This window comes from Leucopleurus acutus (genome assembly GCF_964270905.1).
Source record: "Leucopleurus acutus genome assembly, chromosome: X".
NCBI classification, from domain to species: domain Eukaryota; kingdom Metazoa; phylum Chordata; class Mammalia; order Artiodactyla; family Delphinidae; genus Leucopleurus; species Leucopleurus acutus.
Window position 1 is genome coordinate 113,812,903 of NC_139148.1, and position 22,294 is coordinate 113,835,196.

General features: G+C 38.0%; 1 protein-coding gene across 7 annotated transcripts in view; it reads right to left on the reverse strand.

Moving 5' to 3' along the window:
• Positions 1-22,294, reverse strand: part of MBNL3 (muscleblind like splicing regulator 3) — a 70,917-nt gene that overhangs the window by 12,991 nt on the left and 35,632 nt on the right. For 6 of the 7 annotated variants that reach the window (XR_014327142.1, XM_082865362.1, XM_082865363.1 and 3 more), the window contains exons 2-5: positions 20,785-20,949; positions 7,738-7,929; positions 6,309-6,545; positions 1,729-1,879 (exon numbers count right to left, since the gene is read on the reverse strand). Coding sequence is in view for 6 of the 7 variants with exons in the window: in XM_082865362.1 (XP_082721488.1) it covers positions 1,729-1,879; positions 6,309-6,545; positions 7,738-7,929; positions 20,785-20,949 (745 nt within the window). In the remaining variant the exon portion in view is untranslated. Of the gene's footprint in view, positions 1-1,728; positions 1,880-6,308; positions 6,546-7,737; positions 7,930-20,784; positions 21,178-22,294 lie in introns of those variants that run through there. The other variant, XM_082865364.1, reaches the window with a different exon arrangement.

Genomic DNA, 22,294 nt, shown 5'->3' on the forward strand with positions numbered 1-22,294 from the left:
AAGATATTCTTAGCAATATTAATCAATCAGCACATGCATATCCAGTAATCTCCCATGCTCACAATTACAGCTTAAGATCCCAAACCCAGGTAATCAAAGTAATTCTTGGATTCTTAGGTATAAAAATGAACATTAATTTTTCTTTAAAGGTATTAGCTCACTTAAATTACATATTTATTCTGGACGAATACATCCTAAGTGATTTTTATTATGAAAGGCAGAATTTTAATTTATTATACGTACAATTTTCAAAATATGCACCAGGATCTGGCAGCTGGTGCCAATAAGTTGTACTTAGGGCACTAATCTATTATCATTGCTTTCTCCACCTGGCAACCAAGGACTTGACTGTGAACATATGGCAAATAGGCTTTTCATCAAGAGGGGGCTCTCAGCCTGACAAGTTTTTCTTTTGCTATTAATTAAGGAGAAAGGGATTCTTCTGATGTCTTTGCTTGTAAATCTAGATTTTAAATTAGCCAAATCCAGCCCAACAAGTCTAAAAATTGTGTTTTTAAATGATCTCATGAGGAACTATTATGGTTAGTTAACTAGACAAAAGACTGGATTTTTATGGCTTCTTTCAAAATTAATTAACTGATTAATGTATCAGTTAACCAATGGGTTTCTTCAAATCCAGGCATACAATACCATGTGCTTAGTATGTTTATAATTAACAAGGTTTCTAAATTAATTTTTAAAGCATGTAACTTTCATTTAACAGTTTCCAAACTGGGGCACTTATGATTCTGACAAAAAAAAATCTACCGTACTCCCAGGGGTTAGTATTTTCAACTTATTCCTAAGAGACTATATGCTTGTTCTTAAAGTACTGAACCACTGGAAGAAAAGTAATTCCCCTCATATATGATATTTGTTTGACCTCAGCTCTTCTGCTTCTGGGCCTGCATGAATGCTGGTTTGAGACCATATCTGGTCATGGAAATAATTTCATTTTGCCAGCTACAAATCAACCAGCGGCATGTGGGATCTTGCCGGACCAGGGCTCGAACCCATGTGCCCTGCACTGGCAGGTGGATTCTTAACCACTGTGCCACCAGGGAAGCCCCCTATGATATTTATTTGAAAAAATTATGGCTTAAATTTTTCTTTTCAATTTAGTGCAAAACTGTTATGCTATTAAATATAGTTGAATGTAGGAGGTAATAAAATATGCCACAAAGTATCAGGAAAATGTGATAAACTGCTATATATTTTATATTAACTGGTTTAAGAGTTAGAGGCTAAAACTACCTGTTTTATATATATACTACACTGTATTATATTGTAAATGCAAGGGTAGTTTTATTATAACTATCTTTGGCATATCAAAGATATATGGACTACCTATTTTTGCAATGCTGAAGCTTGGAAACTTTCTTTTTTTTTTTTGAGGGCAGACCATTGCCTTTGAAAGTGATACCTAAGAATCAAGGAATTAGTTTGAGACTGAAACAAGTGAATCAAACATGAGAAGCAAAAATTAGGAAATGCTCAAAAGAAAAATGTTGACAGTGTTTCCTAGTTTGATTTCAAAACCATTAATTTTCAGGAATCATAGGAAAACAGTTTGTTCAGTATACAAACAGATTGAGCATAGCTGCCTTGTTTTATTTCTAACCACAATATCTGTTGACCGTTCTCACATAAATGCTCTTTGGAAGATGGTGGGCACTGTATTCATTCGCAACATCAAGCAACTCATGGTGCCCAGAGCCCTGTTCTCACCTGCAGGGATAAATGCCGGCTGCGGGAGTTGCAGGTTAGCCAGAGCCTGCTGGCAGTGGAAAACACTGGGATTAAAGACCGGGGTGGCACCATTGGTCTTTTCAAGTGCTGATCTCTTTGGTATCAGTTGAAGTGCACCGGGCTGCAGGGCCTGTGAGGGAAGGGTGGATTAATAAATAGTATTAAGGAAAGTAAAATATGTACACAAACCAAGCAAGCAGCAGTTAGATAAGGTCTGGCCTGGGAACCCTTTGCAAGGGTCGCCATTGAGCAAGGTAACCAACTTCAGAGATGAAGCCATTGACTATATGAGTACATACTCAGTCCAAAACAGAAAATAAACATACAGGGGGGAAAAGAAGCTTTTCAACTTCACTAATTTAGACAAATTAATGAAGCTGAAAAGGACCTCATCGTGTGGGCTGGATGTGACAGGATGCTGTTGACAGCAAATAATCATTTAAAATTAACATCTGGGCTATTGTAAATAGAGCTGCAATGAACATTTTGGTACATGACTCTTTTTGAATTATGGTTTTCTCAGGGTATATGCCCAGTAGTGGGATTGCTGGGTCATATGGTAGTTCTATTTGTAGCTTTTTAAGGAACCTCCATACTGTTCTCCACAGTGGCTGTATCAATTTACATTCCCACCAACAGTGTAAGAGGGTTCCCTTTTCTCCACACCCTCTCCAGCATTTATTGTTTCTAGATTTTTTGATGATGGCCATTCTGACTGGTGTGAGATGATATCTCATTGTAGTTTTGATTTGCATTTCTCTAATGATTAGTGATGTTGAGCATTCTTTCATGTGTTTGTTGGCACTCTGTATATCTTCTTTAGAGAAATGTCTATTTAGGTCTTCTGCCCATTTTTGGATTGGGTTGCTTGTTTTTTTGTTATTAAGCTGCATGAGCTGCTTATAAATTTTGGAGATTAATCCTTTGTCAGTTGCTTCATTTGCAAATATTTTCTCCCATTCTGAGGGTTGTCTTTTGGTCTTCTTTATGGTTTCCTTTGCTGTGCAAAAGCTTTTAAGTTTCATTAGGTCCCATTTGTTTACTTCTGTTTTTATTTCCATTTCTCTAGGAGGTGGGTCAAAAAGGACCTTGCTGTGATTTATGTCATAGAGTGTTCTACCTATGTTTTCCTCTAAGAGTTTGATAGTTTCTGGCCTTACATTTAGGTCTTTAATCCATTTTGAGCTTATTTTTGTGTATGGTGTTAGGGAGTGATCTAATCTCATACTTTTACATGTAGCTGTCCAGTTTTCCCAGCACCACTTATTGAATAGGCTATCCTTTCTCCACTGTACATTTCTGCCTCCTTTGTCAAAGATAAGGTGACCATATGTGCGTGGGTTTATCTCTGGGCTTTCTATCCTGTTCCATTGATCTATATTTCTGTTTTTGTGCCAGTACCATAGATGGAAACAACCTAAGTGTCCATCATTGGATGAATGGATAAAGAAGATGTGGCACATATATACAATGGAATATTACTCAGCCATAAAAAGAGACGAAATTGAGGTATTTGTAATGAGGTGGATAGACCTAGAGTCTGTCATACAGAGTGAAGTAAGTCAGAAAGAGAGAGACAAATACCGCATGCTAACACATATATATGGAATTTAAGAAAAAAAAATGTCATGAAAAACCTAGGGATGAAACAGGAATAAAGACACAGACTTACTAGAGAATGGACTTGAGGCTATGGGGAGGGGGAAGGGTAAACGGTGACAAAGCGATAAAGAGGCATGGACATATATACACTACCAAACGTAAGGTAGATAGCTAGTGGGAAGCAGCCGCATAGCACAGGGAGATCAGCTCGGTGCTTTGTGACCGCCTGGAGGGGTGGGATAGGGAGGGTGGGAGGGAGGGAGACGCAAGCGGGAAGAGATATGGGAATATATGTATATATATAACTGATTCATTTTGTTGTGAAGCTGAAACTAACATACCATTGTAAAGCAATTATACTCCAATAAAGATGTTAAAAAAAAATAAAATAAAATAAAATTAACATCTAAAGGATGCTCATCTCCTAACCTATTAAAATGAGATTAGCAGAAGCAACAGATATAGCAGGAAAGAAATTTTTGCCAGTTACAATTCCAATATAAATCTAGGAGATAAATGGTATGTAGGTGAAAACACAGATGTCAGTAGATCAGAGTCTAAAGCTCCAAGATCCAAAATTCAATTTATACAAGGATTTCAGGTCCAAACCCTGTAACTGTATATTTCCCAACTAACATGTAAGGAAAAAGCAAATGAATTAATCTGCCCCCGCCACCTCACCCAGATACCATAGATAGCAAAATGTATGCAATTCTCACTTAGAGAGACTTGCTGTGCCTTTCGATATGTCTTGCTTGCTTTGTTGTAAAGTTTAATTCTGAAACCTCTTAGCGTTTTAAAATCCTCCTTTCATGTCTACAATTCTTTCAAAATCCCACTGTGCTTAAAATATTCAGTCAAAGCTCCCCCTGGATCAGATTCATTGGAGAAATTTGACATTACTTTACATTTTTTCCTCAGCAAATTGCACAGTACTTTAAAAACTTGTCCCAGCAACAACGATTGGGTATGCTCCAAATTCTTAAGGAGACGGGCACACTTATGCTGAGTATCTAGCCTTCCACAAGCCGAAAAGGGGCATGCCATGACCTCCTTATTCCTATGGACAAGAAGGCCTAATGGTACCTCTATTTTCATTTGGGAAATCAATATCACCCCTTCAAGTCTTTCCTTTTAAATGCATACAAGCTGCTTTCAGTAAAGTCAACCTGAGCTGTGCACATGAACACGAACAGGGTAAAAATCTCTGCTTCACAAAGCATTTCAACTCTGAATCTTTAAAATATAGAAAGCTTAAATTTCTTCATGCAGCCTCCTTTGTTTAATCTTACCTCAAACAAATTCCTATGGGCCAGTGTTACTTTACCTTTAAGACGCTGCTCTGATCAGTCACTCAGAAAAGAATTCTATATTGACGTTCAAAAGTACCAGTTGAAGACCTTACTATATATAGTATGTTTAACTCTCTACATGGAAATTTGGGGCTGACTTATATGCATGCTAACAAACACACCAAAATCATCAGAAATAGGCACATACATACGAAGGCTCCATGACTGAGCATTGGACAGGTAGGTACACCATGGCACAGGCATGGTATTCCTTGTACATCCCATGCATATGAGAACCTTTATTTTTAGGGGGCCAACTGTATTCCTCTCCTTTACAATAGGGTGCGTTGTTTCTGAACTGTATGCCACCAACAGAAATAATCTAACAATTGGAGGCTTAAATTCTGCATTGAATATTCTGGATACCTTCCTATTTTCATAGCTTAAAATTCCCTCATCCAAAATAATTTAAGACAAAAAATATTTGATGAAGTCTTTTTTAACGTTCATTAACAAATTCTGCTGTCCAGATCAAGGCAGAAAATAAGTTTGTTCTATTTTGGTACTCAGCTCTTTCACAAAGTATTGGGTTCAGTTCTGAGAGAGCAGGGGTACTGAGAAAGAGAACAAGTCCAAATTTGGGGTGTTTGGCTTAGGGAAAAGACATGAGAATCAGGCTCCTATGAAATAGGGATTGGCATGTTTTGCAATAAACTAAGTGTAAGTTCCAGTTACAACAAGGTAGATTTTAACTTAGTATGAGGAAAACCTTCTCAACAAATAGGGATGTCTGAAAATAAATGTATCTCTCTTATGAAAAGGAAAGGTCTCTGTCATGGGCTTCAGGGTCATGGAGGTGATTTTTTTTCCACAGCCGGGAAAAATGAGGTTTCCTCGGGGTTTTGTCCCTTATTGGGGTTATACCCTATTACATGAGGAAAAGCCCAGACTATAAAAGAAATGAATAGCCCACAGCCTATCAAAATAATTGACAGCTGTGACAGGCGTAAGTAATCGTAATTCCTATTTTTTAACCTATCACACTACAGTGTTATGCAAATAGTTTCCTACCTCCTATCTTTTCGTGGTTCAGTAGGACTAACTTTTCCCCCAAATTTACTTACTAGGGCAACTCAATAGCCAGGCCTCTTCTCCAACCATGTAGAAATCCCCCCCCCCCAGCCTTGGCTGGCTGCTGACTTGAAATCATTAACCTGTGGGAAATTAGAACCTATTTTCCACCCCATCCTCCAAGTCCTCTGTTTGTGAAAGGCATTAAGGATGTTACCAGCAAAGTGACCATCTAGGTGGCTCACGGGGCAGAAAGGCAACTTTCTGCCTTTTTACGATATTAAGGTTAGTTAGGCTATAAAAACCACTCCAAAATAATTTACTGTTTAAGTTGTATAATTTACTCTTTCTTAAAAAATGGGAGAAAAAGCACAGTAAGTTAAAATCATTAGGAAAGATTTTAAATAGTTATCTTTAGAAAATTTTAGTGAACTAGAATAAATAGGTTCTCTCTTTTCCAGCTTATAACCTGGGCAATTCATTTTAAGGTCCCCTCATGACTATCCAAGATCATGGTTCCAGGATATTAGACAAACTGAGGGATATAAGAATCATTTATCCCCAAACAGTCGACGAGTCCTGGCCTTTTCTTACCATGGCAGTGGCAGCTGAATGGTTCATCTGGTGATGAGCTGCCTTGAGTCTGGCTTGCAAGTGCGCAGGAGGATGAAAGTACTTGCATTTCTCCCGGGAGCATCGACCTTTGATATAATCCATGCAGATGGTCACGGTATTATCACTTGCCTCAATCATGGAAACATCAGTAGGGTGAGCATAGCGGCAATCGTTCTCACCACGGGTACAATTTCCACGCTGAAATTCACGGCAAACCTTAAAGAAAAAAAAAATCACATTGACGCTTGGAAGGTGATTAGCTTTTATTTATTTTGCCAGTGAATGTATAAGAGCAACAGTATACATTCTTTTGTCATCTATTTAGGAAAAATTCTAAAAGCTGAAGGATAATGTCGAGCCATATTCACTATGAGATGTAAACCTAAACAAAATTTCTATTCCGAGGAAGAAAAACTCCAATCTTCCCAAAGGAAAAGTTTGTCTGCTTTCCTTACATTGAAATGCAAGTATTGTTGAAAACCAGTTTTTAATCCTCCACTTGATACACAGCCTAAAGTGTAATTAGCTAAGTTCGCAAGAGGGGGTTATTTTGTTAAGCTCCAAGATGTGTCTTTATTACACAGCAATGTGCTTTCTTTTTTTTTTAAATTAATTTATTTATTTTTGGCTGCATTGGGTCTTCGTTGCTGCCCGGGGGCTTTCTCTAGTTGTGGCTAGCGAGGACTACTCTTCATTGCGGTGCGCGGGCTTCTCATTGCGGTGGCTTCTCTTGTTACCGAGCACGGGCTCTAGGTGCGCGGGCTTCAGTAGTTGTGGCACACAGGCTCAGTAGTTGTGGCTCGCGGGCTCTAGAGTGCAGGCTCAGTAGTTGCGGTGCACAGGCTTAGTTGCTCCGCAGCACGTGGGATCTTCCTGGACCAGGGCTCGAACCGTGTCCCCTGCATTGGCAGGCAGATTCTTAACCACTGCACCACCAGGGAAGTCTGGCAATGTGCTTTTTACAAGCAGACTTGTGGACCATGACTAAAGGGCGTGCACAGATTCCAGTTCAATACATGGCAAGGCATTTAAGGAGCTGCCAATGGAGCTGACTTTTTGATTATTCTAGCAAGTAGAGACTCATCAGCGAATACAGTAATCCCACTCTGCAAAGCTGGAGCCTGGCTGAAAGGAGCATTCCCACCAGACTTTCTGTGCCATAGCAAAGGAGATGCACAGTCTGCAGCTGGGTACACTAAGACATTGTTTGACCTACTATACAACCGTGCACTTCATAACAGGGTAAAATTGCAGTAATAAAATGTCTAACATTTCTCTGAAGTTATATTCCATAAGATTAAAATTCAGATGTACTTATTTAAAGCATTGAAAACATTGGGCTCTAAGAATGTTTATGCATAAGGTTAATATCTACCCCATAGGGATTTATATATTTCTACACAAATACCTCCAGTTTATCTGAACGCATCGGTTTTGGACCAGGAGCTCCTGGCAGTGGGAGAGGCGGGTTTCCAGAAATCAGCACAGGTGCATTTGGTAAAAGTTCGGCAGGGACCAGGCCCATCCCAGGATGAGGTAAGTAGGGATTGAAAGCCATGGCAGGATTAGCTGCCAGGGATGGAGTCACAGGAAAAGAAGTCTGTATGATTAAAAGAGAAAAAAAGGTGTTAGAGGTCAATAGAATATTCCTATTATTACACAAGGAAGCATTCTTTCAAAAAGCTCAAGTCATATCAAAAGTTACCATTGTATTTTCTGCTTTATTTTTAGTCTCATACTAATTCCCATAAAGGAGGAGTTCCTTTTAAAACCACAAATCTCTTTGAGTAACAAATTTATTGGTAAGCTGATAAGCCAAGCCACATAATTTTAACAGTCATAAGTAAATTAAATCCCACTGATGGAGTGTGTTCCAAATGTGTTTTCTCTAGCACTTCCATTTTTACCTAAAAACCATGTCACCAACGATATCAAATACGTGGGCAATCTGCCTTATCTCCTCACACAAGCATGGCCTTTGCACACAGACTTCAGGTTCTCCCCCTTCATCCCACCCTCTTCCTTCCCTTCCCTTCCCCTTCCTCGCAGTACTGCTTGGCTCCAAAGCTGCTGGTCCTACCATGGTTCCCAACTGCCCTACCAAACACTTGCTTCTTGGCCCACTATCAATTAAGGAAGAAAGCAAGAAGGCAGGAAGAAAGGGGTAGATTTTGAAAAGTGAGAGCTGTAAGAGCTTCTTGCTGTCTATCTAAAATGAAATTAGTACGGTCATTTTTTTTAGAGGTCTTATTTTACAAATGAATCTGACTTGCCTAGCCTTGTCTTTATCCGAGGGATCAGATGATGTGCACAGTTTAAAAGGGGGCCCTGAACATGCTACGAGAATCCCTATTAGGCAGGAAGAGATAACAGGATTATAAGGTACATACACTAGAGTATAACTTGTAAAGAAAAGTCTTGGAAATGCAAAGGAATCTTATTGGCTTTTCTATTTTTTTTTATTAACAGGTTATTTTATTTGACTCAAATCTTATTGTAAACATCACAAAAAATGTTAATCTCCGTAAATACTCAACCTTTATGGAGACAACAAAAAACTAATTTAGGCTAATTGAAAATAAATTCTGAACTGACAAATACATATAATGTATGGTAACACAGCATAGTTATAAACACTTCACTCTAGATGATACACAGTTTTGTTATTAAGTCCCACTTAATCTAAATGGAAATTATTGAAAACTTTTAGTCAAATGTTTGATTTTTCTTTTTTTTTGACATCTTTATTGGAGTATAATTGCTTTACATTGTTGTGTTAGTTTCTGCTGTATAACAAAGTGAATCAGCTGTACATATACATATATCCCCATATCTCCTCCCTCTTGCGTCTCCCTCCCACCCTCCCTATCCCACCCCTCTAGGTAGTCCTGATCTCAAAGAGTTTCATATATGTACTGCCTTTATTATCTGTAACCACATAATTTATCACTTTACTGTGCTGTTTTCCAGTTTGTTCCCTATGTGGGTGTCTTTTCTTCTCAATGTGGTCATAATTTCTTTGATAGTTCTCTTGTCTCCCCTATAGTACCCAATATATAGTGAATGACTGATATAATCAATGACATAATTTAAAAATAATGTAAGCATTTTAATGAATGAATAACAAATCATGGTTAAATATAGTACATTTCTAACAGTGACTTTATAAGGTAGGTAGCGCATTGTCATGCAAATGGTGATGTCTCATGTATTACTAATAGCATTGTTCTTTCTTGCTTTCTTTTTATTTCTTTCACTAAAACAATAATCTGTTGCACTGCCAAGCTATGCCCACACCTTCTGCTAAATCACATTAATAGGAACAGCTCTAAATGCAGGTAGAGTAGAAGTCTATTGAGTATGAAGTGGGGGGCGATCTATATTCATGGCGCCACTCCCTAGTCGGACTTGAAACTTTCAATAGCATAGCCTTCTCCGTGAAACCCCTGTTATAAACAACATTCAGCTTGGAAGGAAGGACTTCCCCATTAGCACTCTACCTTAGATGAGTTTATTATTAGCTAACTGGCAAATTTGGAAGGGCAGAAAGAGCATGCCCCCTCCTCCCCAAACTGGCAAGACTCACCAGGGTTAAGCAGAGAAGGCATGGTGGCCAAGAGCTTTAAGAGGAAAGGGCTGACGTCAGGTGGCAGGAAAGATGATGGGGCAGTCAGGGAGGTGCTTTAAGGTTTGAGGACAAAAGCCAAGGGCTGACCCAGCCTAACTAGCGCTGTGATGTAACAGGGAATAGGGACATGTCATACTTCTCATGGAATGAAAACTATTGAATTAAAAGGAAAACTTGCAGGTGAGTGAATTTTCCAGATTAAAAAATCATTAATCACTAATAAATAACCGATCAATTAATAATATTTAAGAATAATGTACATGTAAGCAATGCTTCCTATTTATAATAGCTCTGAACTTCTGTATTTTTTTCTTCCTTTTTTTGGGGAAATTTCCTGGTTAACTTCTGCTTTCTTTAGAATATGTTTTAACCCTCTCACGTTTGTTATATGTTCCAATTGTATGAAAACAAGCTGAAAATGAAAAGTCTATATAAATAGTGCAAGGGACTTGCTGAAAAAGTTTAGGGTTTGTAAGGTTATACTGTGCCATGTTTAGGTTTCAAAGTTAGTATTGTAGATTTTATAACCATTTTCCTCCTTGGTATAAACTTTATTCTATAACTCTGTTTATTGAGAAGAAGCAGGTTTTTTTTATTCCCAACCCTCGGGCACAGGGAGGAACTCCTGAGTTTCTTATTTATTTTCAAATGGACATTTCTGTTTCTCACCACCACCTCTGCCCCAGGGTAACCACTCCATTTTCATGAATTTGAACATTCAAGGGCTTAGCTTTAGTTAACAGCCACCTGTTATATCAGGCAGCCTGCAAGTTCACACATTCAATTTTAATAAGCGACTTTAATCCTTCCTATACCTGTATTGCAGCCTTTGATGTCAGTTGAGCTAACATGAACCAATTAGTGGGGTAATCTTAATATTAAAGAAAAAGGTTCCTAACAGGTTGAATCTGATTTCTATTTACAACCTGAATGGTCTGGGCACTTAAATATGTTTCAGATATTCACTCAAACCTAAATTATTTCCTAAATATTTGAAAATATGAGAAAACTTTCCCTCCTAGAACAGGGGGTATGGATTTTCATCTTTCTCTGAGACTTATAAAACCAACAAGAATGATGGCGGCAACTGACTATATGAATAAAACGATCACCTAGACAATTATTTACCCTCAATGTCTCTTGCAGTATTAGCTGCTAGGGTAGGAATTCCCGCGAGCTACCAGTTACTTGCACAGTACCTAGGAACTATCAGGGCCTTAGGAAATGCTTTCTAAAATTTGGTGAATTGCCTCTAGAACAGAGGCACCTAATCTTTTTCGAGTCCTGAACTTCTCTGAGAGTCTGACGAGAGCTGTAGACCCTGTCCACGGAAAAATTCATATGTGCATAAACTGCATGTGATCTCAAGAAGTTCAAGAACCTCATGAAACTCACCCCTGGTGTGGGGTTATGGACGACTTACTGTTTAAGAGCTTGTGTTCTAGGGTAACGGTTGGCAAACCACAGCTCCTGAACCAAATCCAGCCTGCCCTGTTTTTGCATGGCCAGAATGGTAAGAGTGGTTTCTACATTTTTATTTTATTTTTTTTTAAATATTATTTGAATTATAGTTGATATACAATGTTGTGTTAGTTTCTGGTGTACAGCAAAGTGATTCAGTATATATATATATATATATATATATATATATATATATACACACACACACACACACACACATATACTACTTTTTCATATTCTTTTCCATTATGGTTTATTATAGGATATTAAATATAGTTCCCTGTGCTATACAGTAGGACCTTGTTGTTTATGCATTCTATACGTATTAGTTTGCATCTGCTAGTCCCAAACTCCCAATTCAACCCCCCCACCCCTCCCCCCTGGCAACCACAAGTCTGTTCTCTATGTCTGTGAGTCTGTCTCTGTTTTGTAGATAAGTTCATTTGTGTCACATTTTAGATTCCACATATAAGTGATATCCTATGGTATTTGTCTTTCTCTTTCTGACTTACTTTACTTAGTATGATAATCTCTAGGTCCATCCATGTTGCTGCAAATGGCATTAATTCATTCTTTTTTATGGCTGAGTAATATTCCATTGTATACATATACCACATCTTCTTTATCCATTCATCCATTGATGGACATTTAGATTGTTTCCATGTCTTGGCTATTGTAAATAATGCTGCTATGAACATAGGGGTGCATGTATCTTTCCAAATTATAGTTTTGTCTGGATATATGCCCAGGAGTGGGACTGATGGATCATATGGCAATTCTATTTTGTAGTTTTTTGAGGAACCTCCATACTGTTCTCCATAGCGGTTGTACCAATTTACATTCCCACCAACAGTGTAGGAGGGTTCCCTTTTTTTCCACACCCTCTCCAGCATTTGTTATTCTCTACCTTTTTAAATGGTTGAAAAAAAGTACAAGATAAGTAATATTTCACAACACATGAAAATTATATGCAATTCGTGTTTCAGTGTCCATAAATAAATTCCACTGCACTCACTCGTAGACCTATATAACAAAAAGTGTGGATATCTGTTTCCTCTCTTGTTACAGAAGTACCTACATAATATCCTCAACTTTGTTTCTTTCCCACAAATCCTCAAATACTTTTATTAGTCATTTAGAGAAAATTTTGCTGACCCTCATTCTAAAGGATTCCAAAAAATAAAGCACTCCATCAATTTCTGAAGTAAAGCACTAATTATATAAAAATCTATTGGTGTGAATTTAATACTTGTAGCAAGATTCCATAAGCTGAAGAAGTTAAACTTTAGAAACAGATACTAAAGTACTCACTAAAATGTTCTTTTACATAGTTAGTAAAATTCATGTTCTTAACTATTTGTTTATAAAACAATAACTACTCAGTGACTAAGAATGGGGAGATAGATGGACTCCTGTAAAGGTAAAATTTTAGGAGCCACCACATTTTGGCCTTAAAGGATTCTGAAGCACCTCTGAATAATAATACAGCTCAGTGAAAAATGATGCCTCAAATAAATATGTCTAGTTCACATATACATCTTAGTAACACTGATTTATTACTTAAAATGAGTTATTCCTCAAGCTAGTATAAAGAAAAAAAATTAAATGTTATGCTAAATCCATCTCTGTATCTCCCCACAGCCTAGATCTATTTGTAGTTACTTGAATAATATCCAAGGTCAGTTACAATTATTGTTGGATGAATGCAAGACACTTAAGTCTCTTAGGCTAATCCTGGCCTGAAGTCAACATCATAATTGAGGTCTCCTCTCTCTAAACTCCTGTCTAAAGGTGGACGACTAAACATTTTCTTTTATAGGATGGTAAACATTTGGTAACAATTTGTTGACTTGATTTTAATACCAGAAAAATAGCACTCTTAACTTTATCACTCATAAGACCTTAATTTTATTACTCATTTACAAGCATTTATACAGTACAAAAGGAAGCCCCTTTCCCCAGTCACCATGCATATTTCTATCCTTAGATAATCCCAAAGCACAGTGAAATGTATCATTTTTGTTTCCATCAGACTTTACTAGCTGTTGACGAGGAGCACAACTGAATCCTTTTTGTTTCACAGAAACAGCCACCTGTTTTTGCTTGGTCATCTCCACATTCTCTGAGCGTTGTTCTAGGGTGACTGAAGTGGCCAAAAGGCACACTGCAGGAGGCCCACATAACCTCCAGACTAGTTAATTGGTCCCTCAATAATTGAGAGTGAGCTTTATAAACAGATGCAAGCTGATAGTGGTGTTTATGTACTAATCACACCTGTTAATGAATAAGTCACTGTGGCCCAAGAGAGAGTGAAGAAAAACAAATACATTCAAGGGTCAAAGTGAATAGTTATCTTCACCTAGACCTGGCTTTTCTGACCTTACTAATCATGGAAGTCTCCAAATAAGGGGAAGCATTGAAGGAAGACAGGTAGGGGAAGGGTCGATAGATTATTGTGCATATAAAAGGTGTAAAGTATCACAGGAAAGAGGGAACAAGTTATGGTTTGGATCTGCCTGTAGGTGGTGGGAGAAGCTGCAGAGCAGGTCAGGAATTATAATCCACGGCTGATTCCTAGAGGTAAGGATCTGGCAGAAGGGTAAATGACTTCTTCCTCAGATGTGTGAGGGGATTTTAACTTTGCTCCTGAGACGTGAACAAGAACTGCCCTAAAAATTATTTGTTGGTGAATCACTATGTAATAACAGTGACAATTCAATTAACTTTAGTATACCACTAGGAAAGAAAAAGTATTTAAAAAATCAAGTGGTTACCCAATTTTAACAACGGGTATGAAAAAAGGAAGGGTTTGCGGGGAGGGGGAAATGGCAAGAGCTGAGAAAAGCAAAGAACCCACAGGAAGCCTGGAGACTAGAGACATCTCAGTGCAAATCCAGGATAAATGGATGCAAAGGGTTATAATTACCAGAGGTTCAACAAAGCACCACCACCACCGCCCCCAAAACAACGACACAAACTAAAACAAAACCTTGCATGGCTAATATAAAAATACTCTACGGAGGAAAAAAGAAAGCCCAAAGCTATAAAAATACGGAGGATCAGGTACAAAGCAGAAACGATGGGGATCACGAAAACATTAATCCACCATTTCACTACTGTTAGATCATATATTCCTAGAGGGTAGAGACTGTTTCTAATTCACCTTTTAATCCATCTCTTACTCTTATAAATGCCTAGCACAGAGTAGATGCTCAAGAAATATTTAGTGAATTGAGTCAAAAGGGATTCCTAAGCCATTGATTACTTTTAGGTTTACCAGTTAGAAGAATCCAAATCAAAAATCACCAAACAAAAGAAACACTCAGGGATCGAAAGTTAGTGGCAGAGAGATTGAAAAATCCATCCGTTTTGGTCTCTATCGGGGAAAACGTTAAGCAGAAGGCCACTCCCAAACGGTCTTTTGAAATGCTAAACAGTATTAGAAGCACAGGGTACTGTATAACACATACACATGCATGTGCACATGCACGTACACACACCCACACATATGTATGCGTGGCAGTTTTTAATTGGAGTGGCTAAATCATCAGTATCAAAAGGTATCCAATGAAGAGTCTGGGAAAAAAAAACGGTTTAGTGATACTACAGACTGAAATATGCAACTTCTTATTACAAAATGTGTGGTCCCAGGGGACGATTGAATTGCTAATGTTTCTGATATCCACAGAATGGTTTAAGAGGGGAGACTAGGTGAGGAAGGTTTTCAAATAAGATTTAGTACATCTATAAAGATTATTATGGCAGATTAGGATTATTTGGGGGAAAGATTATTATCAGGTGGGGAGGGCAACCACATTTTTTCACACTAGGTCTCCTGATGGCCCTCTCAGTGACAAACCACTGAACTCTACTGATCTGAGCAAGAGGATGGTGATAAGAAAAAAAATATCATCCTCTCTAGGTGAGATTGCCAAGCATTGGCTTTGTTTCTCGTTGCTGTTGTGATTTTTTATCCTCCGTCAGGGAAAACGATTTTCACAGATCCTCCCAACTTCCTTGCCTTCACCTCACTGGTGATGAACGGCAAGCCATGCTGAGGTAGCTGCTGGAGCTTAGACTGTGACCGCAAGCAGGAAAGCTAACGGGCCCACATGGTCTCATTAGCACCAGCCTCTCACCAACCGAGCTAACCAGATCCAGAGGAGGACACAAAATGGGCTGAGAGGAGATTACATTTTAATTTATCTCCTGGGAATATATGAGGGAGGATAAAGGGAGAGTGTTGAGATTCCTCACTATCAAAGAAACTGCGCACTGTAAAGATATCATGTACAAATGCCCTCTGTTTGACAGCAAAAGTACAGCATTTTCATTTCACTTTTTAGAAAAACAGATTTCACATTGTATATTAAGCCGAGTGGGGCAAGGCAGCAAACCTCCAGCTGGTGTGATTTATTTTGCTTTACTCTAAAAGGAGCTTTAAGCTGTGTGACATGCACAGCCTCGGGAAAGGACCTGAATAACTACTCTACTTTGGACAAGTAATTGCAATCAGGAGTGAATCCAGGATCTGTGGGGCCCCAAGTTTAGGCCTTCAGAACAAAGGATACACAAATATCTTTGGCAAATTTTACAAACACACTGTAAACACATTGCTACGCCTCCTCCCGGGGCCCTGGCACGACACCACGCTAATGAGGGGCCCTGAGCCTTCACTAACCTCAAGGTAAGCCTACACCTGGGAACAATTTGTGGAACAAATACATAATATTAGGTCTCAGTTGCTACATCTAAAAGTAAAATCTTTTCTAATTTTTTAGAAAACTTAGTAAAATCTTGATAAAACTTTGGGCTTTTAGCATGGTATCACTCCAAACACTCCTGTGATATGATCTGCTCAACCTCGGTCAATGTGGAATTTCACATGATAATGACAGTCATAATTATATTAAGAGCATATTAATCTTATAATTACATAATGCCCGTCATCCACTGACTTGAACATTTTGCAAAAATCACTTTACAAAACACCGAATGTCACCACATTGAGATGAAAGACGTAAAGGTTGTCATTCATCGTTTCATGAGTAGGTAAACTGAGAGACTCACTGAAGAATCTTCATTAAAATTCACTGTAATTTCTGTATTGACCATGAGACTGGTAATCTGGAAAATGGATAGAATTTCCTTTTCCATTAAATCTACAAAATGTCTTGCTCACCTTTTTAACGATAATTTTTTAATAGAAGAGCCCTGACAACAGGGAGATAGCATATATACTTCAGTCAATCAAACTAGTTTATGTGAGCTAGAAAAACTATAACTCTGGATGAATATGCAAAATGTAGAATGTATCTTGGTGAGGGAAGGATATTATCCTTTCATCTTTAACTACAAAATCATTTAATATTTTCAAAAGTTAAAAAGTAAATAAATATTTTGCAATTTTACTTCTATTCACTTAAATCTGTCCCGGTCCAAAGTTGCATAGAGTAATATAATATCTTAGAGGTCCTATTTAATTAAAGAAGAAAAACATTCAAAACACGGGAGCCTAAAAATACTGAAATTATTCACTAATTAGTATATCTCCCTTCCTCTTATCTACTGCACCTTCCTATTTTTCCCCATTTGGTCCTGAAGTGTTACATCACCTTCATTCCTTACTATATTAATGTCAGACAGACATATAAGCTTGTTTCTGAGAAATATATTTGGTGAATAGAATTGTAAAAATGATGCAAAAAGGTGGGGAGGGTCCAGACAGACATGAGATGATTCTATCTGTGATAAAGAAAAAGACTGAAGTCCCGTGTTTATAGCCTCTGTGGTTTGGAACACCATGACTTGGCCACAGGAATGCAAGTCATGAAAAGCATACAGCAGACCAGAGGACTTGGCACACGGTGATGGATGATCCAGTAATCTCTGTATGAATCATCAGGTGAATACACCCGACTGGGTCAAGTTTACCTGCGTGTAAAGAACTGGTTCCACGTGAATCATCACATTCAAACAGAGAAGCAAAAGGAATTTACTAGATATAGACAGGTCTAGATTATACAAAATGTCTGAGCCAAAAATATTTTTAATAGCCTTCTAACATCATATCCACCTTTTACATGCATATATTACATCCAGCAGTGAGAATCCTTCCTTGGAAATTTCTTTCTGTAATGAAGATTCCAAGTTGTGAAAAGACCTGAAATTTTGAAACATTAGCTTTGCTTGAGAGTTGGAATCCAATGTGTCCGCTTGCCCTAAAATTCTTCTCCAGTGCTCGTGTCTGCCTCTTAATTATGCCAAGGGGAGTTCTTAAATTGTACAATTTTTTGCTGTGAACATCAGCAACTATCTCTCTTAAACTGCACTGAAAAATACTAGGGAGTCACACCCTTTGCCTCACTTGCTAAACTTCCTCAATAAAGCTAACAAGAGCTTTCTGAGGTGGAATTTTATACGTGCAAATGTCAATTTAGACCTGTTAGATACAGTGAACAAACTTGCCTGCTACAGCAAGCATTCTACCCGAATTGACTAGGTGTGGCTTTTATTCATTGTTCAGTCACACTGAACAGAATCTGTTCTCTAGCTACATTTAGGTTGACGTTCCCTTTATCTGGGGGCTTATAATAAGCAAAACAGACTCGATTTTCCAAAAGCAGATGTGCTCTTCTGTTGTCCTAGAAACAGATCAAAGTGTGCTTTGTGGGAAGACCTGAGGTTCAAGGCAGTGATACCAAATGGGTCTTAATATGCAGCCAGACAAACAGCAGGACTGGAAATTTAAACAAAAGCTGGAATATTTTAGAGAAAAGAATCAGATGATCAGGGCGGGAGGGGGGTGCGGTTAGAAGGGATAGAGAGTTGTTTGGGGAAGAGTAGGTACCAAGGAAATGAAGTAAAATTATACATTGCTTCCATAGTAAAATCAAGATCCATAATAAAGAACAGTTCTTTCAAGTCAGACTGGTAAATGTCACTTAAAATTGCTCACACTAGCTCAATTACAACATGCCCACAAGGCAGCTTTCTAGACCACAAGAGAAGATCATATCAAACATCTCGAGGTTAGCTTTTTGTACACATAGTAACTACAGAAATCAATCTTTTATCAGTTTATCACATCACAACAGCTACTGTTAAATAATCTACAAGGCAGAAAAGCAATTTCCAATTGTTCCCTGGGGTCTTCTAAGCAATGTCTTGTGTCTTGTGATATGCTATAAAATAAATTGTATTCCTGTGAGTCATATCAGTCATATTCTGCAGCCTGAAATTACCCTCATTGAAGAAAAAAGGGAAATGTATTCTGTTATAGAAAGCATGGAGGATCAAATTAGAAAGCACAAGAGGCTGAAAAACTCAATGAATCTCTCACTGGACTCTAAAAAGCCACTCCCTAATCAATAATGCGTGAAGGGTTGAGACTTGGCATGGAGATACTTGACTGGAGGCTGAAGGGAAGATGAATAGTCTGCCTTCTGTCTTTACCCCTATTTTACCCCAGGCCCTTGCTCTATGATTCCCTGAAATAGGGTAGTTGACTGATGTCCCTTGACCTATGAAAAAATATATGCTCCAGCTGTATAGGAAATGCTGGGCTCAGGTGTGTGATAAAATCTGGCTCCTATTCTTTGCTCAGTCTGAAATTGGGACATCCCACAAGAGGCCAAGAGTAGTAATGGTGGGTTAAAGGCTCCCTTGCTTTATTCCCCAACTACTCACATTTTCTGGACTCACCAAGCATATTCATTTCTCTGTGGCTTTGTTCATACTATTCTCAGTATCTAGAACACTTTCTCTTCCTTATCCCTTCAGGAGTAAGGACAAACTGAAATACTTGAGTGTTTGAAAGCTAAGGACAGAGTTTGAAGGAGTTCAACCATGTAAAGTATTACTAAAGATCAAAGGGGAACTCCAGGGAGCTCACTGGTGACCTTCTGGGAACGAATTTATCAATGTAATTAATCAGCACTGAATTCCAAGGCAAATGTTTTTGGCAAATGAATAGCGTAAAACATGAAATCTATTTATGCTACTTAAAATTTTCTAGACATTCTGGAAAGAGTATCATGGTACAAAATTTTAGTGACTTGTCAATGCCTCAAGCACCTGTTTTTTGCATTATCTATAAAGATGTACCAATTAAGGAGTGCCCTATCTATACAGATGTCCTTGAATTCTGAGAAACAACTTTCTAATGAGATACACTTTGCTGAGAGCAGATTGACCTAGTCCCACATTTTTGTTGCATCTAAATACTATATACATCTTTCAGTTTTCAGTGTGTTCATTATATAGTCACCAATGAAGTGGGTTACAAAAAAGAAAACATAAACCTTTCAAATTAGTATCCGGATAATGGTTAAAAGGAAATAGGCCAGCTGGAATTAGAATGAGACACCATGGAACTAAATTTGAGACCTGGAAGAACTCAGTAGACAGGGACAGTTTTCAATTCCCCCTTAAAACTCTAAGACCAAACTATAACTTTATATTTTAAGGTATCAGGACAAGATGAATTCTCCGTAGGACAAAATTACTTTTTAGGTGATCCATTTAAACTCACTGATCCACACAAATACTAGACATTGGTCTAGAATGACGCCAAAATATTATTAATTTCAGCAAAGGGAAACTGTGGCTAGATTAAGTTAAAACCCCCATCAACTACCTGGCCAGTATTCCTCAAGACTGTCAAGGTCACGGGAAACAGGGAAAGACTGAGAAATGGTCACAGACCAGAGGAGAGAGGGGAGACAGGATTCAAATAAATGCACTGTGGTATCCTGGATTGGACACTGGAACAGAAAGGGTACACTAATGGAAAATCTGGTGAAGTCTGAATAAAGTCTGGAGTTCAGTTAATAGTAATGTGTAAATGTCAGTTCCTTAGTTTTGACAAATATACCATGGAAATATAAGATATTAACAGTGGGGGAAACCAGGTGAGGGGTAATATGGGAACTCTCTGTACTATGTTTGCAACTTTTCTTTAAATCTAAAATTATTTTAAAATAAAAAGTCTATTAAAAAGTCACAACAAAACTACCATCAAAGAGCAAGGAAATCTGTTTGAATTAATATCCTAAAATTAAAAGGGTTATATGTAATAATAATCAAACCTCTTCCTCCTCTTAAAATGTCCCTGCTCCTTTATTAATATTCTTCTATAAACTACATTCATGGTTCCTGCAACCCAGGTTTTAAATCCAACGCACCTGATTGCTCCCTTCATGTGCACAGCAGCTTTGTAGTGTCAATTACCTATCAGCCTGCATCCTCAATCCTTTGGTGACTAACTTCCCGAAGGCCCTGCAAGGTTATTCCAATGTAGATATATATCCTTAACAAATAAAAGACATACATATGCAATTTTGAAAAAGCAGCACTGTGACTTACAAGTGATGGCATTTGACCATTTTGGAGCATAAACTGCATCTGCTGGGCAAACATGGCTGCAGCAGTCTTTTGTTGAATCAGATTGTTCCGTCCATTAATTTCCAGCTGCGTTTTTAAATGCGGAGGAGGGTGAAGGTACTTGCAGTTCTCTCTAGCACACCGACCCTGAAAAGGAAGGATTAGATGAATTTACATTAATATTTCTAAAAATCTGGTGTGGCTAAGAAAAGTTTATTAATCTCTTAGCATATGTGATGTACTTATGTATATGTCATAAATACTTTACTTGAATGAATGCATTCAGTCTTCATACAAGGCCGCTAAGACTGATACTCTCATAATCTTCATCTTCCAGGTGAGGAAACTGAGACTGAGAGAAGCTTGCACAGCTAACATGTGACAAAACCAGAACTAAAACCCAGTTAGTCTAGTCTGATTCCAGAAATTATTCTCTTAGCCACTTTGCTCTGCTCTACTTTGATACGCATCAACTTATGTTTAAAATATAAAACATTAGGAATAGTGTATCATCATAACATTACAGATTTATATAAAAATTTCCCAACGTGAGACATCATGCATGTTAAATATGATTTAGGGTGTGGATCTACATATACAATCAGGAAAACTGAGGGAAAATGTTACATATATACACATAAATGTATCTTAAAACTTTTAGATCCATTATTCTGGACAATTTTGGCTCTAAAGTTTTTTCCTGAATCCATACAATGTGAGAAACATCCTGAAATCCACTGATATTTTGTTAATCAAAGAATAAATCTCTACCTTGGGGCTATGCTGTTCTGTAGATTCCAGAGGCACTGGCCCTGGATCACTTGGATAATTGAGACCAAAGTGTACTTGGGAGTGTCCCGTATTCGAATGTTTTATGGATGGTTTAAGCACTTCCAGACAGGAGCATATGTCAGTCCTGTGGAACCAAACATGCGTTTGGTATTACCTAAATGCTGATATGGCTGATAATTATGGTGTTGACTATGTGGTAGCAAAGGATGTCACTGAACAGGTATTTATCACATTCTCAAATGTGACCTGTTGTGTTTGTTTAACTCTTGAGCACTGGGCAAAGCAGCTAATGATTCTCTCATTTGGATTACTAGGTCTGCCATAATCCTTTTAAGATAAGCACAACTGCAAGCCATTCTTTTTCCCACAGTTGCTAAGATCCTTCATAGTGCGTGAGCTTACTGGAGGGAGGGGTGGGCAAAAAAGGCAACTTTTTTTTGAACCCAAGAGCGCAAGTTGCTAGGCCACCCGAATTCCCAGGAGAAAGTCAGTTAGTTCATCAAGTGTTTTCAACACATGCTACGAATTTTCCCTATTTATGATGCCTTAACGGATTATGTAATCACTTCTCCATATTTAGTTATCTTGTTATCCAAGCATTGCTATAATTTCACTGAGAATCAAGGTGTGTCCTTCAAAATTTTAGAGAGTTACCTATAAAGCAAAACCAGATGCACTGCAACTGCTCTTTTAAATATCA